General features: G+C 45.2%; 1 protein-coding gene across 1 annotated transcript; it reads left to right on the forward strand.

Annotated features, from left to right (window-relative positions):
* The first annotated feature begins 339 nt into the window (after window positions 1-339).
* ADNP (activity dependent neuroprotector homeobox) lies at window positions 340-20,410 on the forward strand. The gene is made up of 5 exons (XM_084271365.1): window positions 340-371; window positions 1,487-1,793; window positions 12,038-12,150; window positions 13,560-13,652; window positions 16,172-20,410. Exons 1-5 carry the CDS (start codon window positions 345-347, stop codon window positions 19,310-19,312), a joined length of 3,681 nt encoding a protein of 1,226 aa, XP_084127491.1. The 5' UTR covers window positions 340-344; the 3' UTR covers window positions 19,313-20,410.
* The last annotated feature ends 887 nt before the right edge of the window (window positions 20,411-21,297 follow it).

Consider the following 21,297-nt stretch of genomic DNA (forward strand, 5'->3'; position numbering starts at 1 on the left):
CAGGCTGTCTAGTGGAGACCTATCCTGCACTTTTTAATGAAGTAATTGTTGGCATAATCTGAATTTTATACACTAACCTGTTACCAGACTGCATGTGTGTTTTTGATTATGCTGTTTCACTCTGCTGCAGCCCTTCCCTTTTGGTATTATTATGGATATTAAGAAATGTGGGGTTGAATTATCAGAATGAAAACCATGGGATCACGATACATACCTAACAAAGGCAACGGACTAGAGTAGTGGGTTTGAGTGTGCGGGGGGTATATTATGTAGGGGAAAGGAACAGCTTTTAGAATAAGGGTTTGAAACATTGCTTTTTCTGTAGGAAAAAGATGGAGTATTGCATGCTGGGAACAAGTGCTTTCCATAAGGTAGCTAAACTTTAAAAGTACATTTGTTTCATTTTGCTTCAGGCTTTGCTTAATTATTCTAATGTAGTAATTTTGTCCTTTCTGCAGTTTGCATTTTGATTAGACTTCTGCAAAACTCTCTTCGAAACAAAAATTCAAAACCAAACAAAAACCCCCAAACCTGGGCCAGAACTGCAGTTTGTCATGTCTGAAACATTGCTCAGTGTGTGCACAAGAGTATTTAGAGGAGATTCGTACAGACTCTTTCTTTGCTCTGTTCTGTTTTCCACGATTTACAAATTGCAGATATTAACACTGGTAATTTAAAAGATGTGTTGGATGGCTACAGCAAAATGACCAAAAGTTGTTGACCCATTTGTTACAAGGTTGTCTTATTGGCACCTCCTTAAAAACAAAGCAAAACCCCCAAACCAACAAACCCCAAAACCGGCAGAAGCTCCAAGTGCCACTCTCTTCTCCTTTGTTCTTGCGAATAGCAAGACATGACATACTTGGAGGATTTGAGTAGATGAGTCAGGACTTATTTCATTAACTGCAGTTAAATGTTTTGGCCAGGTTTCCCAAGGAAACAAAGCTTATACAATTTTTCAGATTGTGGCTTGTCTCCTAATCCCCACTCCCTCTTCCCAGCCAAGAAAAAAGTTGGCCATTTTCAACCACATTTGGAAGAGATGGAGGTCTGGAAAGATAAATGAGACCTTTAAGTTTCACTCCGTGTGGATCTCCAGTAAAAGGGGACTCGGAGGTTTGGACAGTCACTAGTTTCCCTCACCTCCCCTATCAGCCCATCCCTTCAGTTGGATGCAGCGATGCCAGGCAGCTGCTGAAAGCTCGGGGGCTGTGCGGGGAGCGGAGGGCAGGGCACCCTGCGGAGGCCGGCACTGGGAGTGCCCCCGCAGGGGTGCCAGCGAGGAGGTGCACCTCAAGCCCGCGCAGCAGCCGGGCCTCGCCTGTCCCTGCCCGATGTGGAGCTGTCAGAGGGGTACGAAGGAAAGAGAAGATGCAGTAAATGACCTTGGCTTAGTGTTTGAAGTATTCAGCTCCGAATGAGCGTTGTTGGTGCCTGACTGAGTGAATGTATAGTATATTATTCCATGGATACAATATTATTACAGGTACAGCAGCAGCTCATGATGCCCCGTAAAGCTTTTCTTTCCCAGAAAGAAAAGCAGGCTCGTGCCAGGGAAAGGGATATGTTAAAAAAGAGGAGGAGGCGACAAGACTATCTCAAAAGAAGCGTGGAGCCGCAGAAAAATGCAGAAACAATAAAATGGCACAGGGATGATGAGAAGAGGAGAGAAAATGAGCAAGTTAAGGACAAAGATATCAAGAAGCGGTGGAGACAGGATGAGAGAGAACGACGAAAGACTGTGGACGCTATGAATTGGCGCAGGGAAGATGAGAAGAGGGAAAATGAGCGAGGTAAGGACCAAGAAGGCCAAGAACCAGCAAAGAGAGGATGAGGAGGAGAGGGGGAAAGAGCGACGAAAGGACGGACCTTTTGAAGAGGGGTGATGAGGGGGAGAGGGGGAAAGGGAGTAGGAACGGTTCTGGTTTATACGCTTGTGCGGAAATAACTGAAAATATTTGTATTTATTTTCAACCTCATAGGAGATCTGCTTTAATTAACTGTAGTTCTTAAAGAGCTAATTATTTTAGTAAGACGAGATTGATCCCAGTATAGATGTACACAAAGTGTCAATGGGAAAGAAAAGGCTGGGTTTGCACAATGATTATGAAATTCTGTTTTGCTCACACCCAATACCTTCTTCAGCAGTGCACTTGATAACAGTGTTTCAGATCAGCAGAAGGTTGTGGTTTTCTCAGTCCTCGTTACCAGCAGTAAATGAGAGCGTTAGGAAAGGAAGGGTCAGCCAAACGTGCTTGCAAGAGAAGGTAGAACTGACATTTTGTTTTATTCCTTTTAGCACTGTGCCCAAGAGATAGTTGTCATTTCATTTCCAGTTTTATTCCGAGGTAAATTACTTACAAGTAGTGTGGAAGTGTAAAATTCAGAGAACGTTGTGAAGAAGCAGTCAGCTTGAGAGAGACACTCTGCAGCACTGGATCTCAGGGCTTGGCATCAAGTCACTTGGCGTTGCGTTTGATTTGATAAATTCAGCCAATGCTTTGGCTTTAAATCTGAAACGCTGACACACACTAGACACACAAAGCCTAAGACCCCTTCTCACATTGCATTTCTATTCTGGTTTAGATAGCATTTTTTTTAATGGAGTTACAAAATACTTGTCTCACAGTAGCCCTAAACCATCAGGAGTAGGCTCATGAGCTGGCCGTGGATTTACAGTGGGTGAGAGTCCAGTCCTTTGAAGGCCTAGGACTTCCCTGGCCTAGGAAGGGGAGTTGGTCACACATTGTGGTGCCTTCACACACAGTGCTGGCCTGCTCCTGCCCTTGGGGAAAACGGGGCCACTTTGCCTGGAACACTTCACCTTCATCCTTGGTGAAGTAGTGCCTCCTTTGAATGGGAGGAAAGAGCTGGCTGGATGGAAGGGGAACAGACTCAGTCTTTTGGATTGTCCCTATTTATCATATGCTTGGTTTTGGTTTTGTTTTTTTAACACTATAGAAGTGTTTTGGCAGGGTTAGTTATGATGAGGCAGCCTGGGAGGACATAGCCACCACACAGAGAGTTGTGTAATTAATTAATTATAAGGCGACTAGTGCCTATGGGGATCTGTACTGAATGTGGCTGAAAATATTATTACTCAACAAAACCAAAATGGTCAACATACTGAATATGCACAAAGCTTGTCTTTTTGGTGTTGAACTTTCATTTGAGCCAAAACCAAACTTCTGGTGTTGAAGGGGTAGGGTGAGGGGTAAATGTTGCCTATTATGAGCAACTTGATATATTGCATAGTGAGGGGGAAATGCTCTCAAAATAAATGACCAGCTTTCCACCTCTCTGTTCTGGTGAGGTTTTCATTGCAGGCCTGGGAATCATCAGCTGGGAAAATGAATTGTGTGTCGAGAAAATTGATAAATGCATGTAAAGCAAACAAACAAAAAAAAACCTTGCTTCCAGGAACCTTATTTCTGTAGCTTCTTTCCTTTCTCCTGCATTCCTAATGGTCACTCAGTACTCACTAGGAAAGGTTAGGTTTGTATTTTTCTTTCTTCGGTTGACTGCTGCTTCTAGCCACTGTCAGCTCCGTGAACTTAAGTAAAACTGAGAACTGTGTTCATAACATTTCCAAAGGAAATAAAGGGATTATCCAGATAGTAACTTCCCAGTTGTTCCTCTGTTGGCATGAGCAGCATTGGAAGCATTAGGACACCTGGCCCACTCATGCAGGTTTGAGATGCCCAAACAAGATGCACTAGGGACCAGTGGGGTTGGTTTGTAGTTTTTGGGGATTCCATAACTGGTTTTTACTTCCCATTTCACAGTGATGCTCTTCACAAATCTTGCTCAATTGAAGACATCTTCCTCAAATGTTTAGGGTCACCTACAGTTCTGTGTGTGCTGGTCATGGAAGGCTTTCCTAGTGGTACTGGCAGTAAGGAAAGGGTGTCATCAGCTAAGCGTAAAAGAGAAGAAAACCCAGAGTAGTTTTTGTAGAGGACCTAGACTGGTGCTGTCTTGGTTCCTTTACACAGCAGGATTTTCCTCCAGATTATTTCTTTAAGTCTTTAAACTGTTTCTGGATGAAAACCACCGTTTTACTAATAAGATTGTGACAGTAGAATTATATTGGTGCTCGTTAGACCTGTAACCAAGCTGAAACATGAAATAAGTGTTCTTTGAATAATGCTGTCCAGAAATGAAAATAACATGATGGGGACATGATTTGGACAGCTTGCTGAAGATTGTTAAGAGAAAAAGGCTCTCTTGTCTGAAACTGGATCTGTCCCAGACCAGAGTAGTGTTGTTAGTAGTGTAGTGTAGTTAGTGTAGTGTTGTTACCTTGCGGGGCTGTGAAGCTGTAAGCTGGGAGATCCTTCACTTTGGTGTTGGAGGTGCAGTTGGCAGAACAGGCTGGCAGCTGTCCCCTGATGGTATCAAAGGTGGCAGCTGCAAGGCAGCTCTTCTGAGGAGGTCCAAAGTGCAAAAGACCTGTGGGAGAATTAAGGTTTTTTTGTCAAAGTAAACTAGGAACAGCTTTTGGAGTCTAGAGACAGGTGGAAGCTTTCTCTTTTTTATCATCTCTGATAATTGGATGGGTATGAGTTTGTTGCTGGCTTTCCTTCCTGTGTTCCTTGCCCTCTCTCCTGCTGTGTGCTCTCCTCCAAGGTGACAGTTCTCGGGCAGTGAATGCAGTGTGTTGTGTCCCAGAGTACATCCCTCATCAGGGAGGGCTGTTTGCACTGGGAAAAATAAGTAGCACAAGCAGCTGTTACCTCTTGCAAAGTGGAACCCCAAAACAGGTGTGCAGCATTGTATTCTAACAAGAGTGAGTTTTCCAATAGTTGCACAGGAATCTTTAACTCCTCAGTTTTCTAGGTGGTTCCAGCCCCTTCAAACCAATATGTTAACTGGCTGAACTGTGAGGCCACATTGAAGTGCTGGGAGCTGGTACAGTGAGGAGAGCTTCTTAAACTCTGAACGTGGCTTAAAAATCACTTAGAGTAAGGCTTGAGGTTCTAGATGTTTTTAGTACAGTGACTGCAGTTGTTTCCATCTGGGATTTGAAGTGCTAGTAAAGGTAGCAAGGTGGTGAAGAGGTAATTTGAAAGTCTCACTGCAAGTCTGCCTAAGTGAAAGTGATACATGGGAGAATTGGGGTTTGATGAAACTTCTCTGTGACTATGCAGTGGTTAATTTTGGGGCTAGACCTTGTTTCCTTGCTGCTTTTTTGTCATGCCATAAAAATTAGAAGCACTGACTTCCTGTGGCTTAGGATATTTGCACTAAGTTCCTAAAACTAGGGAACTTTCTCCAGAAATTTTCCTGTTCACTTGAATTATGTTTTTTTCCCTGAATATCATTCCCAGTGGTGCTCCCAAGAGCGTTTCAAGGTGTTACACATTTTTTTCTCCTACTAGATGAGGAATTGAGTAGAGAGAAAAAGCCTTTTGTGAAGCAACACTGACCTGGTGGTGAGGTCTCTTTCTGCTACAGCAGAGAACCAGAGTTCATGAAAATCTGTGACGAAGCCTTTGATTGTAAACAGGCTTGGACATAATTATTAATTAAATCAGTCAGCCCATATTATGTCCTGGCCCCGTTCCCATTTCAGGACGTGCCTCTGTGGAGTGACCTGAACTGCTGGTTCCTGCAGACTTCTCAAACCTCAGCAGTCTTTGCAGTCGTTTTATGCCCTAATTTAGATGCTCCTATCAGAACTGTACTTGAGATTGAATTCTTCCTTCTGGGGCTCTTGTAGCCTGTCAAAAGCCAAAGCCAGTGCTCTGGTTCTCCAGTCACAACACCATGCCCACACTTGGAGTTCTGTGAGGTGCCCTAACTCGTTGCTCTGCTGACCTTGCAGATACTTTTTTCACACCACCTTCCCTCCTGTCCCCCTTCAGATGGCGATGTGAGCGTACTCACTTCCCCCCCTTTGTTAGCCTGTTGTGGATGCTTTGCATGGTGGCCGTTACCTGTAGCAGTGGAACAGTAACTGTGTGAACTTTGTCTGAAATACAGCTTTGCATCTCCAGCTTGTGACTGAGACATAGTAACGATACTCTGCTCCTTTGTAGCTTTCCCTTTTCTGCTTACACTTGGCTACTGGAAGTTGGTACCTGTTTGGACTAGACCTTTGTGCATGAACACAGGGCACAAGAGGGTTCCCAATCCTCCTTACGCAGCGACCCCGCTTATCTTACCATTCCTCTGTGACTGGTGCAGTCAGATGTTTTGTGCACAGACATGCCAACCATGAGTGAGATCTTACTAAATCAGTCTTAATTTTTCAGAATTTCATGACTAGGTTAAGTAATCAATTTTCTTAGGCACCTGAAAATGCTACCTGGTGTTTTGTTTTTAAATGATCAGTTATTCTCTCCACCCAGCATTTTATTGTAGATTAACGTGTAATTCAACTTACAAATAAGGGCTCCCAGTGTATCTGTAGGTGGGACCCAAGTCTAGAAACAGGAAACAAGAGGGAAGACACAAAATAATTCTTACTGTGTTTGTTGAGTCGTGTACTTGGAAATAACTGATTGAGTTAGGGGCAGATCTCATTATTCCAGTTACTTAATGAGGATGATGAGTGCTCAGGTTTCTCTCTAGAATTTTTGCTGAACATAAACATGATCTCCTTTCTTTTCTGTGGGTGTTTGTACAGATGCATGTTCCCTTATAAAGAAAAGTTCTGTAATGTGTGAAATATCTAGGACTTGTTCAGGAATGAACAGGATGGAGTAGGACCATGCAGGAATATAATGAAAATTAGTTATGTCTTGGCAGCTATAGAACAGAATCCATAGGAACACAGGATGTCTGACTAACGAGAATCCTGGGCTACAACTGTCATTGATTACATGGTATCATCTCAGGATAAAGGAACTCCTTTATTTAAAAAAAAATGCTGCTGAGCTGCTTTTGAAAGCCACTTGGAGATCTCAGAGCCACTTGGAGATCTCAGAGAGAAGTTCTGTATTGAGTCTGTAGTATTAGGTGAGTAGCACCACTCAGAGCAGTAGGAGTTGGTAATTGATAGATGTGTAAAGCTTGAGCTGCATGTGCCTTGTGAAAAGGCTTGTGCCTGCCTTGGCTTCACTCCAGCACAGTGTTCCTGAGTCTGTTCATTCCTGGCATTTTGGTAGAAAAGCAGGAGAAACAGCATTAAAGTGAAGCCTTCTACAGAAGGATCAGTCTCTGTGACCCTTTGCTGTGGGCACCCTTCCCTGTGGGGGCTGCTGGATGTAGCAATACCTGGGTGTCAGAGGAGAGCACCTCTGGGTTTGTCAGTGCTGGCTGCTGGTGCCATGGTGCTGTCTTCCCTTCAAGTAACTCCTTGGTGCTTGGCTTTGGAGCAGTAAGCAGCAGCCTGGCTCCAGGTGGCCCCTCTTAAGGGACACCTTGGTGTGAAGAATAGCACTGGTGGCTAACTGGTCATTTGAGAGCTGCTTAGTCCCAACTGATTTCATGTCTCCATTCAATACAGACCTGCCAGCAGTATGTTTTGTATATGGCAGTTACAACTGGAGACGCTTGCTGTAAATAGAAATTGAAGGAGATGCTAAAATCTCTTCTTATCATCACAGACCATAATATCAGGCTGTATCTGATTCTCCACTGACAATGATTAAATGCTCAACAAACTTCCTAATTAAAATTAATGGTATTTGCTTAGGGATGAGTTTTTTGTTAAGACAAGGTGAGTTGGATTCAGCTGTTGAGTGGAATTTGCAAAACAGGGTTGATCTTCCATTTTCAGATGTGAAGATCTAACTATATCCTCTATCCTGATGTGTTGTGATACAAAGATCTTGATAATTTCTTGTCTTGAAGACTTGACAGTGAGGCAGACAGGAGGGCAGAGGCAAGGACGTGGTGCAGATAGAATCAAGATCTTGTTTTCAGGTAGTGCTAAATCATTTGCTTTATCATTTGGATGTGTGTATATTAGGCATGTCACGGTGTATTAGACACCCTAGTGAAGAGATAGTGTTTGATGCTTGTGGTGAAGAAGTTTGGTGGTGGTTTGTGCTAAAATAAGCTATTTGTTGATAAGCATTGAGCGTGTGGCTTTCAGGTTTACAAGTGGTTACTGACTAAAGACAGACTCTGTACCTGACTATTGCTGTGTCATGGAAGGAAAGGGTTTCTTCACAAGCAAAATGAGTATGTTCTTCAACTGGGGACTTTGGCTTTAGAGAAAACAGCACAGCTTGCCAGTTAAAATGCTTTTGGGCACTGATGTTTCTCAGTTGATAGTAAGAACTTGGGTGACACTGGAACAAAATTAATAGGGCATTACCTCCTTGAAGTTCACTTGAAAATACTCATTGAAATCCTGAACAAACTTGACTGCTTTGTATAATTTTTGAAGAAAAAAGGTAATACACAGGTAGCTACGAAGAAGCTGCTGAAAGCCTTCCTGAGCCCATGCAAGAGAGCAGTGCTTACTCAGCTGCCTCTGGAGAGGAGGAGTTAGTGGAGCCGTCATGAATTTCTTGGCTACGTTAATATTTTTCACTCTTGCTCTATGAACTGCAGCAGCAGCAAGAACTACTAATAATTGCATGTTCTTGAGTTTAAAAACAACCAACCAAGGCTGAGCTTTGAAAGGAAACTTGTGTTACTTTATTGTAGCTCTGTCAGAGTCACGGTTCCCAGTTGTTAGGGAAGGGAGGGAAGAGAAACTTAAGCAGGAATATTTTCTTTCCCATTTGTGACCTGTGTTTAAGGATGTAAATCCGGTCTGTGTGGTGTTTTTGTTTTCCTGTTGATGCAGTTCTAGTATCACAAAAGTCAGATCTGTTCCAAGTCACCAAAAAAAAAAAGTCAGTGGGCTTCAGCAGTGAAAACTGCTGTGTAGTGACTGGCCTAGGAGATGCTGTGGCTGGTTGGAATGGTGTTTTCCTTCTGAAAACGTTGAGTTTCACTCACTATTTCAACTGCAGATCAAAAACAGAGAAAATGTTGCTACTTGGAAACTGCAAGTAGGAGACAACCATCTGCCTGAATCAATAGGCCAGTCAGGAATTCAGATTCTAAGGCAAGAGCATTATTTTCCCATTAGTCTTTTATCATCTTTTAAACTAATTTGTTACTATTACTTCACAGAAATGGCATTGCTGATCTGCAGCCCTGTTAAATATTTTCAATTCCTATTCATGTCTTTAAAATGGACTTGGCTCAACTTTAATCCGTATTAGATGTTGTTTTTACAATTGAAGCCAAGTTCCAACCTTCAATTAATGTTTCTAGTCAAGGAGATTTTAGTTGTGTGTGTTGAACTAAACTAATTGCGGTGTTGCCCTGAAGTGTATACACATACCCTTTGTGGCCTTTTTTAATACAATGGTTTCTCAATACAGACTCCTGTTTGCAAGGTAAATTACCACTGCTGTTTTCAAAAGCTTTTCCACCATTGATGTGCTTATACTTTACCATAAATGATATTAAAAGTCTGCCAAGTAATAGTACAAGTAACAGGCTCGAGCCTCTGCCCAGAGGTGCTCACCCGGTAAAATTGATGGCACCATGTGAGCAAGGATGGGTAGGACAGCAGGGCAGAGCCTGGGGCATTCAGGAGTTACTTACAAAGCCCAATGCCAGGACAGGGTTATAAAATCTTAGGTACATTGGAAGTGATTTCCTTAAACTCCTCTTCAGTGTGTGCCTTTAGAAATAGCATAAGAAAAAGGGACATGGACAAACTCAGAATGTGACCAGAACATCTGATAAAGGAACCATAAGCTTGAATGCAGATTTCACTGCAATAACTGATTTGCTTGAGTTAGTTCTCAAAGCAACAGGAAACCATAAACTCCGATTTGAACCTTATTTCCTAGTTCTGAGTGAGGATAAAAAATAATTCACTGGGCAGGAGTGAGCAGCACGCAGAAAGGGTGCCACAAATCGCTCCAATTATCTGCACAGTCACACGCTGGCATCGAGGGAGAACATCTAGGGCCTGGGCATCGATGGTAATTGCAGGTGAAATAGCTGATTATAAAAGAGTAGAGATGAAAATGGATACAGCAGGGAAAAAAGAGCAGTTCATGATTTCCCACACAGCCATTAGAGGCTGTAGAGGGAATAACTGGGAAGAGAGAGTGGTTTTCTGCTGTGATCCCTCTAATTCCAGCCTTCCCTGAGGTGGAGCGTGCCGGTGTGAGTGCTCTCCGTAGCTTGACTGGGGCCTGTGTTTGGAGACCAGGTGGTGACTCCACCTGTAAGGTATTTCACTAGAAAGATACTTGTGCATGTTTCAAAGGGGGCTGGAGTTTCCCTGCAGTGAAAGGGGCCAGATCAGAACTACTCCTCTCATCAGCATTCTGGGCTTCCCTGAGACGAGTGAGCCAAGGAAGTCCGTGCACTTGCAGTTAGAGTTTTGTGTGTGAGCAGATCAAGGTGGGTTTGATCACACTAAATTCTCTTAACAAGTGCTGCTGGAGGGAAATGAGTGGAGAACATTGGAATACTTTCTCTGGCCTGTGAAAATTACCATTGCTAGTCACTTTGTGTGATGTGTCTAAGTAACTTCATTGTTACAAATCTAATTGGAATCCCTGAGATTTATAGACAAGATCTAGTTTTTTCCCTTTGGTTCCCTTGTTTTCCCAGAGGGGTGTTACGGTGACACTGGTGCTGTGGCAGTCTGGCAGTGCCCAGCCTGGTAGGAGCACCACAGCCCTTTAATGGCCAGAGTTGCTGTGGTACTTCTGAACGTTTTCTGTACAGCTTGACATAAACTTGGGCTTGTTTCCACTTCAATTCTCGTTTCTAGTTGTGAGAGGAATCCTACATGCCATGACAGCTTTCTGCTCCTAATTACCCAGGAGCTGTTTCTGAGCCCATGAGTTTGAGGAGATGAGTGCACAGCAACATGTGGTAGCAGCACTGCTTGCAGACTGTGAAGCCAGTTGAGGTGGTTTGTATTAGCACTGTTACTCGCAGAGCTTCTCATTTCTGTTTATTTTGGAAACTGAACAGTGGTGGTGATGGGAATTGTGGAACAGTAAGTTGTTAGTGACTGTCTTCAAGCACTACCCAGTCAGAGTTGGTAGAGTATGGAAAGAAGAGGCTGGGGAGTGAGCAGACAAGTAGCACCTAAAGGAGCATGCACATAGCAGGGTTGGTTTTGATGACAGACACTCAGGTGTTGCAGTATCCTTTGTACTTTGAGGAAATTCCTTAGTAAACTCTTTGTAGCTTGGTAGTTGCCCTTGATCTCATGATGGAAAGGGAGAATTTTCATCTACCACAAATAGGTAATGGCTGCAGCCTTTGTGTAACTCCACATCGTAGGCTTCTGCTTGAAAGCATTAAAAATACTTTCAAACTCCTAACAACAGCAAAGTCTGTATTTAGATGAAGTAGGTAAGCTCTGGCCTTGCAGCAGATTCATGTGTTGATATGAACCAAACCTTTTATTGTTCAAAGTAAAACGTTGCTGAATTAGCTATGGAAGTACTAATGACTGCCTTCTGGGGTGACTTGTTATGCAGCAGGCACTGGACCATTAAAGTTAGGGAACAGGCTCACAGCTCTGACATGTTCTTGCTGTTTCAGAAGCTGCCTGTTCATTTCTGATCCTACCTGCATCTGAATGCAGGAAGCATCTTTCTCCCTGAAGAGATGCTGTTAAATCTCTTACCAGGCTGACACAAAGCTTGAAACTCAACTTGCCAGTTTTCAGATCAGTGAGGAGATGCCTGCACAAAGGAGAAATCGAGGTTTTTAAGTACTTCAGCATAGGGGGTGAATTTCATGTAAAGCAAGCCCTTTTTTGGTTAAAAAGCTTCTTTCCAGCCGCAGCTGGACTATTCCTGCAATAGTTGTTGCATCAGTTGTTCCCTTTTGCCAAGTGCTCTCCCCAGTGTGTCAGTGCCCAGGGCTGTGGGCAGCCTCACCTCAGAAAGAGCAGGCAGACAGTGTGTCAGTGCTCTAGTGAAGGGCACAGCTCTGGTGCCAGGTTCTTGGGTGCAGCGACAGAGAATTACTGATAATGAAGTGCAACACTGTCACACAAAACGCATTTGACTTAAACCTTTTCTCTTACTTTCTTTTTCACTAGAAACTATGTTCCAACTTCCTGTCAACAACCTTGGCAGTTTAAGAAAGGCCCGGAAAACTGTGAAAAAAATACTTAGTGACATTGGTTTGGAATACTGTAAAGAACATATAGAAGTAAGTATGATACCTCCCAAGTGTTGCAGTTAGAGTTAAAATTCTCTGGAGTTGGTGGGACCCTGAGGTCTGTGGTGCATGACTTTTTTTTTTTTTTTTTAAACCTGTTTCATGAAATGTTACATTTTGACTGTGACTTCTAAAGGAATCCCCCATATCCTGCTCCTCCACACCATGCCCCTCTCCTGTCAGCTTCCAAGAATGCTGCTGGGATTCCATTTGAGCCTTGCCCAGGCGATGCTACCCCTGCATTGCTTTTTATCTCGACACAAAGTAGGACTTAGTTAACAACTTGAGATCAGATATATCTGTAAACACTTTCTAGGAAGTTTAGCAGAACAATATGCACTTCAGGCTGAGACTGACTTGATGTAGACTGAAGGTAGGTTGTGGTTTGTGTCGGATTCCTAAAAACGGCACTTGTGAACTGAGCATTTAGGAACAAAGCAGGAACCTGGTGTGGTGTAGGCTGTGCTTGGGGGATGCAGATGGTTCTGAGGTGTCCAGGAAGCCGTCACCAAGTTGAAGAGTTGTTCCTGTGCCAGTCCCTAGCAGGGAGGGGCTTTGTGTGACTCTCCCAGACAAACTTCACAACTGCTGTCTCAGAGGTGCTGCTTCTCTCCTGAACGCTGCCCTCTGTCCCGTCAGGTCACATGCATGAACACTCCCGAGTACTTGGCCATTTATGACCTGTTTGCTTTAGTTTTGCTGTCAGCGTCTCTTTAAAGAGCATGTAAGTGAGATGGGGAAGAGAGAGAGGCCAGTCCTTCCTGCTTGGAAAAACTGTGGAGCAAGTATAAATTTATGGGTAAAATCCTGAACTGGGACATTACTTTCAGTATTCATGTCAGTGGAAACACTGGTTTTGAGTCCTGTGTGCTGCTGACTCACATGCCAAAGGTGAAATGCCAAAGTACTTTTGTATTATCATTTTTTTAATAGGAATTGGGCTTTTTGGACATCATATGTGTAGTCAGACTTACATCTGAATGCCTGTGTGAAGTTAAATAATAAAACCCCCAAAACCCAAACCCCAAACCAAACAGGCCCCCAAAAGACCCCAAAGAGACAAACTATATCAGAGTTATGGTGAAGTGTCTGTAGGAACTTAAATGTACAGCACTAGCCTGGGAATACTTTTGTCCGTGACTGCTTTTGAAGATGGGGCAGGTATGTAATTAGAGTCTTGGGTTAATTAGGAGGATGAGTACTGACAGTAGTTCTTTGGGAGTTTTATCATACTGAGACTGTTGATGCCTCTTCCCCTCCAAAGAGGCGCCGCTCAAAGACCCAGGGGTAACGTGCTGTTTGCAGCGGCACGTGAGGACTGCATGGAGGGGTAGGAGAGCTGCTTAAGGGAGCGGTTGGTCTCTGGTTTTGATTCTCTGTACTGTCTTCCCCTTCTCCAGGATTTTAAGCAGTTTGAACCTAATGACTTTTATTTGAAAAACACTACATGGGAAGATGTAGGACTGTGGGACCCATCGCTTACAAAAAACCAGGTTGGTAATAGTTCATGTTGACACATCTGATTGTGAAGGTGGTTTGTACTGAAGGGCATTGGGCAAATATGCCCCAAGCTCTTCCTGTGGTTTTACCTGTTGATCCTCATTTGTCATCAGCTTGAGGGACAGCAAAAAGCTGTGCTTGGTTTTGGGGTTTTTTTTAGGAATAATCCTGGTCTTTGTCTTAGTGGTACAGATAGCCCAGTACTGGAGAGCTGATAGGGTGAGAAACCTTCAGTGCTTCTGACAACCACAGATTAAGCACATCTGTTTTCAGGCCTAGCACAGTTTCACCATCCTTTGTTCAAAAGAGCAACAACTTCATGCAGTTTGTGATAAGTTTTTACCTTTTCTTAAATCTTTGGTTGTCTGGTTTCACCATCTGAAATGCCCACATCCAGCTGCTGCTCCCTCCACCGTTGTAGCTCTGTCAGCTATCTGCCACCTATGAAGGTTCCCACAACCTGAGGATGTCTGAGGTCTGGTTTAGGTGTGTGCAGTTCTGTACAGCAGGGTTAAAGGATGCTGGAAGCCTGACTTTTTAGGTGTTTATGAGCCAGTAATAAAGGAAATTTGAATTGAGCTAGAAGTAGAGGGGGAAATAATAACCTGATTCTGACTAAACTCATTTAAGCCAAGTTGTGTGCACTGCAGGAGCCTCTGCAGGTGGCACAATGCAGAGTAACAGTGACAGAACAGTGAGCAGGTGAGAAATGTCTACAGAACAAGCCCCCTTTCAGTGTCCAAAAGATCGGGTGTTCCTCTTACAGGGCATGGGCACCCGTGTTAGGATGGGTTCCTAGTGCAGTGTTAATGTGTCCCCTTATTACTGCATTCCATAAAAACCACTGTTGTTCTCCTTTTTTCTAGTTAATTCCAGAATAAAATGGCAATATAAAAGGAGACAGCTTTTGCTTAGTTTCCGTGTGTATTGTCTCCATCCTACCAGGTGTCTGAGGGTGCAGAACACAGACAGAGGCCTGTGTTCCTATTTATTTACCCCAAGGGAGAGTGCAGCTCTCCAGCTACTCCAGCTGATCTCTCTGTAGCCTGATACACAAGACTTGATGCTTGTGGTGAATGTTTGTAACTATCTGAATCTCACAGATTGCTTGTGGCTCTCTAAGGCCAGTGTAACTTCAGTTTCTGTTACAGCAGTTGACAAGTGCTTTGCAGCATGGTAAATACAGACATGGAGAGAGGGTGCAGGGCAGCTGCAGGGGTGGGATTGTCAAATGCTGCTTTTCTGATTCAGGATTGGTTTAAAAGTCAGGTTTGTGCTTTGATCAGAAGGAAGAGGCTTGGTGGCTTTAGGGCTTGTGTAGCCTTAGTATGTACCTCGGTAAAGTTGAAACCACTTGCTGACCCAAAAGGAGTTTGAAAAGCTGCTTTTCTGTTAAAGTCTGTAATGGATGAGACATGGAAATAGGTAAAAGTTCTATAAAGTCAGTGACCAGCTGGAGTGCCTGGAGCTCCACTGGGGATGGAGAGCATAGGGGTTAAAGGCAGTACAGGGCCAGGGGACACTAGTGGGGTCTGCTGTAGGCCACCCAACCAGGGTGCTGGTGGGGAATGTGAAGCTCAAGGGCAGCCTTGGCTGCAGTGACCATGGAACGGTGCAGTTCAAGACCCTCAGGGCAGTGAGGAGGGTGCACAGCAAGCTCAGTGTCCTGGCCTTCAGGAGAGTGGACTGTGGCCTCTTCAGGGACCTGCTGGGTAGAGTCCCCTGGGACAACGCCCTGGAGGGAAGAGGGGCCCAAGACAGCTGGTTGCTATTCAGGGATCATCTGCTTCAAGCATAGGAGTGATGAATCCCAATAGAGAGGAAGTTAGGAGGCCTGTGGGTAAATGAGGAGCTCCAGGGCAAATCTGAACACAAGAAGGGAGGGGGGGAGCCCTGGCACAGGGTGCCCAGAGAAACTGGGGCTGCCCAAGGATCCCTGGCAGGGCTCAGGGCTGGGTTGGATGGGGCTTGGGGCACCCTGGGCTGGGAGGGCGATATCCCTGCCTGTGGCAGGGGGCACTGGGGAATCTGAGAGCCCTTCCCACCCACACCAGTCTGGGGTTCTGTGATTCCATATCCATCTTGCATCCATACACACTCAGCATATTTTGGGATGTAACTCATCTTCTGGGTACAACCTCCTTCTGCTCGGAACAGCCCTGCTTGCCTTTTCCCCTGGAAATGACTTTGTGGTGAACTTTTTCATGGAGCTCAGCTGCAGGGAATGCCAGGTGCAGAAGGATGCTCATGCCTGAGCCTTAGGCTGAGGTTACAGGGGACTCCTGAGAGCCCACGCAGTCGGCACTCGACACATCCTGTGTCTGTTCAGACGAGGAGTGTTTTAGGGCCAGATCTGCAGGGCAGAAATTGGAGAGAAGAAATGAGCCCGAAGGTTTGAGACGGGTGCAGTGGGGTTTGAGGTGGTTAGTTAGAAACGGTACTGTTCTGAGAGGGGTGTTTTTGTAAAAACTGCTTTCCAGTGCTGAGTCTCTGCTCTGTTCTCTGTTTGAAGGACTATCGGACAAAGCCCTTTTGCTGCAGTGCATGTCCATTTTCCTCCAAGTTCTTTTCCGCGTACAAAAGCCACTTCCGGAATGTTCATAGCGAAGACTTTGAGAACAGGATCCTCCTGAACTGTCCTTACTGCACGTTCAACGCGGACAAAAAGACTTTGGAAACGCACATTAAAATCTTTCATGCTCCGAACGCCAACACACCGAGCGGAGGCATCAGCACTTTCAAAGATAAAAACAAACACGATAGCCTTAAACCCAAGCAGGCTGACAGTGTAGAGCAAGCTGTTTATTACTGTAAGAAGTGCACTTACCGAGATCCTCTGTACGAAATAGTTAGAAAGCACATTTACAGGGAACACTTTCAGCACGTCGCCGCTCCTTACGTCGCGAAGGGAGGTGAGAAGAGTCTCAACGGCGCGGTGCCGTTGAGCTCCAGCGCCCGGGAGGAGGGCAGTGTTCACTGCAAGCGATGCCTTTTCATGCCCAAGTCGTACGAAGCTTTAGTACAGCACGTCATCGAAGACCACGAGCGGATAGGGTACCAGGTCACGGCGATGATCGGTCACACCAACGTGGTGGTTCCAAGGTCTAAACCTCTGATGCTGATCGCTCCGAAACCGCAGGATAAGAAGCCCATGGGGCTCCCCCAGAGGATGGGGCCCCTTTCCCCTGGAAGCGTCCGATCCCTTTCGTCACAACAGATGATGAACAGACTCACTATACCAAAGCCTACGTTGAATTCTGCGGGAGTGAATATGATGTCAAACGTTCACCTACAGCAAAACAGTTACGGAGTCAAGTCGGTGCCGCCGAGCTACGTGGGGCAGCCGGGGGGAAGGCTGAGCTTGAGCGGCAGCTCACCAGTGTCTATCCCACAGCAGTCGCAGACAATGAAGCAGTTCTCAGCGAGTGGCAATGGCAGGCCTTACACTCTCGGAGGGGAACAGAGATCCCAGGCCTCGGCAAGATACTCTCTTCAGTCTGCCAATTCATCTTCCCTTTCATCAGCCCAGCTGAAGCAGACGTCGCTATCTCAGTCGCAGGCAGCCTCAAGAGTATTAGGTCAGTCTGGTTCCAAATCTCCCGTAGCTGCTACGGGTCCTTCCACTGTCAATACGTCATCCACTCAGAAGTGGAAAATCTGTACGATCTGCAACGAGCTGTTCCCTGAAAACGTGTACAGCGTCCACTTCGAGAAGGAGCACAAGGCCGAAAAGGTGCCTGCAGTAGCTAACTATATCATGAAAATTCACAATTTCACTAGCAAATGTCTATACTGTAATCGCTATTTACCCACTGATACGTTGCTTAACCATATGTTGATACATGGTCTGTCTTGTCCGTATTGCCGCTCAACCTTCAATGACGTGGAAAAGTTGGCTGCTCACATGCGAATGGTTCATGTTGATGAAGAAATGGGACCTAAGACTGATTCCACACTAACCTTTGATTTGACGTTGCAGCAGGGCAGTCACACGAATATCCACCTTCTTGTAACCACCTACAACCTGAGAGATGCTCCTGCTGAATCTGTAGCTTACCATGCTCAGAATACTCCCCCAGTTCCCTCAAAGCCACAGCCGAAAATCCAGGAGAAGTCAGATATACCCGTGAAAAGCTCCCCACAAGCGGCAGTTCCCTACAAAAAGGACGTGGGGAAAACTCTCTGTCCTCTGTGCTTCTCCATCCTGAAAGGACCCATCTCTGATGCACTTGCACATCACCTACGGGAGAGGCACCAGGTAATTCAGACAGTTCATCCGGTTGAGAAGAAGCTGACGTACAAATGCATTCACTGCCTCGGCGTCTACACCAGTAACATGACGGCCTCCACTATAACACTGCACCTCGTCCACTGCAGAGGAGTGGGCAAGACCCAGAACGGGCAGGACAAAGGGACGTCGTCGTCTCGACTCGGGCAGTCTCCAGCCGTAGCTCCGGTCAAACGCACCTACGAGCACATGGAGTTCTCGCTGATGAAGAAGAGGAAGATGGATGACGATGACTCTCCTTCTGCCTTTGAGGAGAAGCCTGAAGAGCCTGTCGTTCTGGCGTTGGACCCCAAGGGGCATGAAGATGATTCCTACGAAGCCAGGAAAACATTTCTTACCAAGTATTTTAATAAGCAACCGTATCCCACTAGGAGAGAGATCGAAAAGCTGGCTGCCAGCCTGTGGCTGTGGAAGTCTGACATCGCATCTCATTTCAGCAACAAAAGGAAGAAGTGTGTTAGGGATTGCGAAAAGTACAAGCCCGGGGTGCTGCTGGGCTTCAATATGAAAGAGTTAAACAAGGTCAAACATGAGATGGATTTCGATGCTGAATGGCTGTTTGAAAACCACGACGAAAAGAATTCCAGAGTCAATGTTAGTAAGACTGTTGATAAAAAGATAAATTTAGAAAAAGACAATGAAAGTTCCTCAGACAGTTATGAGAACATAGAAGAGGAATACAATGAAAGCGGGAGCCCATTTGGTCAGCCTATTTCTGATATGGGTGGGAAAACCTCTTCTGACAGCATAGCAGAGAACCCAGAGGACAGCATATCCAAGGAAATCATTGAAGAAACCACACTGCAGTCGCCAGAGAAATCTGATCAAAAACCAGAGGAAAGCTCTAAATATGAGGAGATCATTTCTGCTGGAGAACCAGCAAAACTGGTAGGTGATGTTTCCGACAGCGAAGGTGATCAGGATGATCAAGACGATGCTGTTGAGTGGAAAGATGGAGCTTCGCAGTCTGAGAGCGGGCCTGGTTCTCAGCAGGCTTCTGATTTTGAGGATAACACATCAGAAGTAAAACCAGAAGTGTGGACAGATGAATCCTCCCAGAGTGAAGATGTTGGTAGCAGCAAACCAACTGTTGAGACAAAAGGGGGTGCATCGGAAAGTGATGAGGAGCAGTCAAAGTGGAAGAATCGTTCCTATGGAAAAGTAGAAGAGTTTTGGTCTAAGGACCAGTCACAATGGAAAAATGCATCCGAGATGGAGGAGAGCTTGTCAAACCAGCAGATGGAATGGCAGAACAGCACAATTGACAGCGAGGACGGGGATCAGTTTGACAGCGTGACTGATGGAGTAGCAGAACCAATGCACAGCAGCCTGACTGGTGTGGAGCTGAGCAGCCAGCAAGCGTGAGCTGCTCGCTGCAGGCGTCTCTGACGCCATCCAGCCTACAGCTGTCCAGACCCTTTCATTTCGGTGTGACTGCCGTGTTTCAGTTCCAACTGGTGCTGCCTGGGAGTGCTGGGTCATGGCATAGTGTGGTTGTGGCCACTGTTATTCTGGCGGTTCTTTAAGGTCCCTTCCAACCCAACCCGTGCTGTGATTTAAGGATGCTGGTGGCAGATCCTGCTCGGGAACACCTGCTGGGATGAGCACAGTAACGTAATGTGAAAACGGAGAAGCTGGTGGCTCCAGAATGCACACGGAGAAAAGCAGAGATCTATTTTATCTGCATTTCCAACACCCATTTCACTCTTGTACATGTTCGGTTGTATGTCTTTTTAAACATGACCCTTTTTCACATGGTAGTGTAGGGCCGACCATCCAAGCTACCAGTTCAACGTGTATAGTAGACTATGGGGAAATTGATTTTTTTCATGTATCATTCTGAATAGTTGAAATGTATATTTGTACAGTCTTTTAGACCTATTCAAGTGAAGCTTATGAAATTGTTCTTGTGTAGCCATCATAGATTTGTTTCTCTTTTTTAGTGTTGCCCTGCTGTGTAATAAATGCTGTATCTAGTTTACCTAGCAAAAGCTTGAAACTGCTATAGTATGAATTTTGACAAACTTAGTTTTTGCACATAACCTTGTACAATCTCAAAACGGAGGCCAGCAACATTAAAAAATATATCTGGGCTCTATTGTATTATAGAATTTTCTTGTTCTGAATATCCTTGACATTACAGCTGATGACAAACGTATTTCAGAGCCATTTTCTGAAATCTTTTAAGCTAAAAAAGAAAAATCACATGCAAGAAACAAGTTTGCAGCTACTAATTTTGACACCTTTTAGATCTGTATAAAAGTGTATTGTGTTGAAGCAGCACGCTGAAACAAAGTGCTGTGTTTTGGATATTTAGTTTTATCTTTAGTTAACACCAAGCAAGGTGTTGTATTCATTTATACCATCTAATATATGACACACTGTTGTAGTATGTATAATTTTGTGATCTTTATTTCCCTTTGTATTCTTCATTTAAGCATCTAAATAAATTGCTGTATTGTGCTTAATGTAAATATTGGCTTTATTACCTGCAAGTGGCACGTTCCTGTCTGGTAAATCCACCCTGCTGCCTTCCTTCCCTGCTGCTGTTTGTAGGAGTGCAGTGATCAGAAACAAGGACTGTGTCTCGCTCATGTGTCTCATGCCTCTATCTCTCAGGAAGGAAGATCATGTCCACCTGCTAAAGGGTTCCCAGAGCTCTGTCTCTCCCTGGAGCACCGCGTGTTGAGGGCAGGTGAGGGTGAGGGTGTGTGAATGCACGGGAAGGAGTGGGCTGTGTGTGCTGCAGCCTGTGCTGGGCACTGAGGTGACCTGAGTACTAAAGCAGCTGTGGAGTTTGGGGGGGTTGGTCAGAGCAGTCCCGTGTTTCGGCAGGTGTGGTACCCACAGCTACATGGCCAACAGCTCAGCGAGATCACAGTTAACTGCAGGGAATCTAATTGTGATGAGAACGGTTCTTAACTGGAGTGATGAGTTTGGTTTAGGCCTGGCTCAAATACCAGAGTGCCTACTTGTGACCTACCTGACCTGTGGGGTTTCCACTAGTGGTGTGAAGGAGGAAACAGTTCTGTGTGGAGCTCTCAGCATCTCTCTGGGTGACTACAAACATCTCCCCACTGGTCCAGTGGAAGAAGCCGCTGCACAAGCCGAGGAGCAGACACTGTGTGGACTCTCATGGCGTATGGCTGCCTGGTGCTGTGGGTGCTTCACTCTCAGCACGACTGGGGCTGGGGGAGCTCCTGCTGTGTGTGAGGCCATGACTGAAACCTCTTACCTGCCCCGAGGATGGTTTGGTTTCTGTCTTGCACTTTGTCCCTTCTGCTTTTGTAACTGGGAGGAGTCGGACAGGCTCCCATTTGTGTGCTCAGCTGGTAGCAGATGCCGTTTAG

Source organism: Gallinula chloropus, assembly GCF_964237585.1.
Source record: "Gallinula chloropus genome assembly, chromosome: 16".
In the NCBI taxonomy this organism is placed as follows: Eukaryota; Metazoa; Chordata; class Aves; order Gruiformes; family Rallidae; genus Gallinula; species Gallinula chloropus.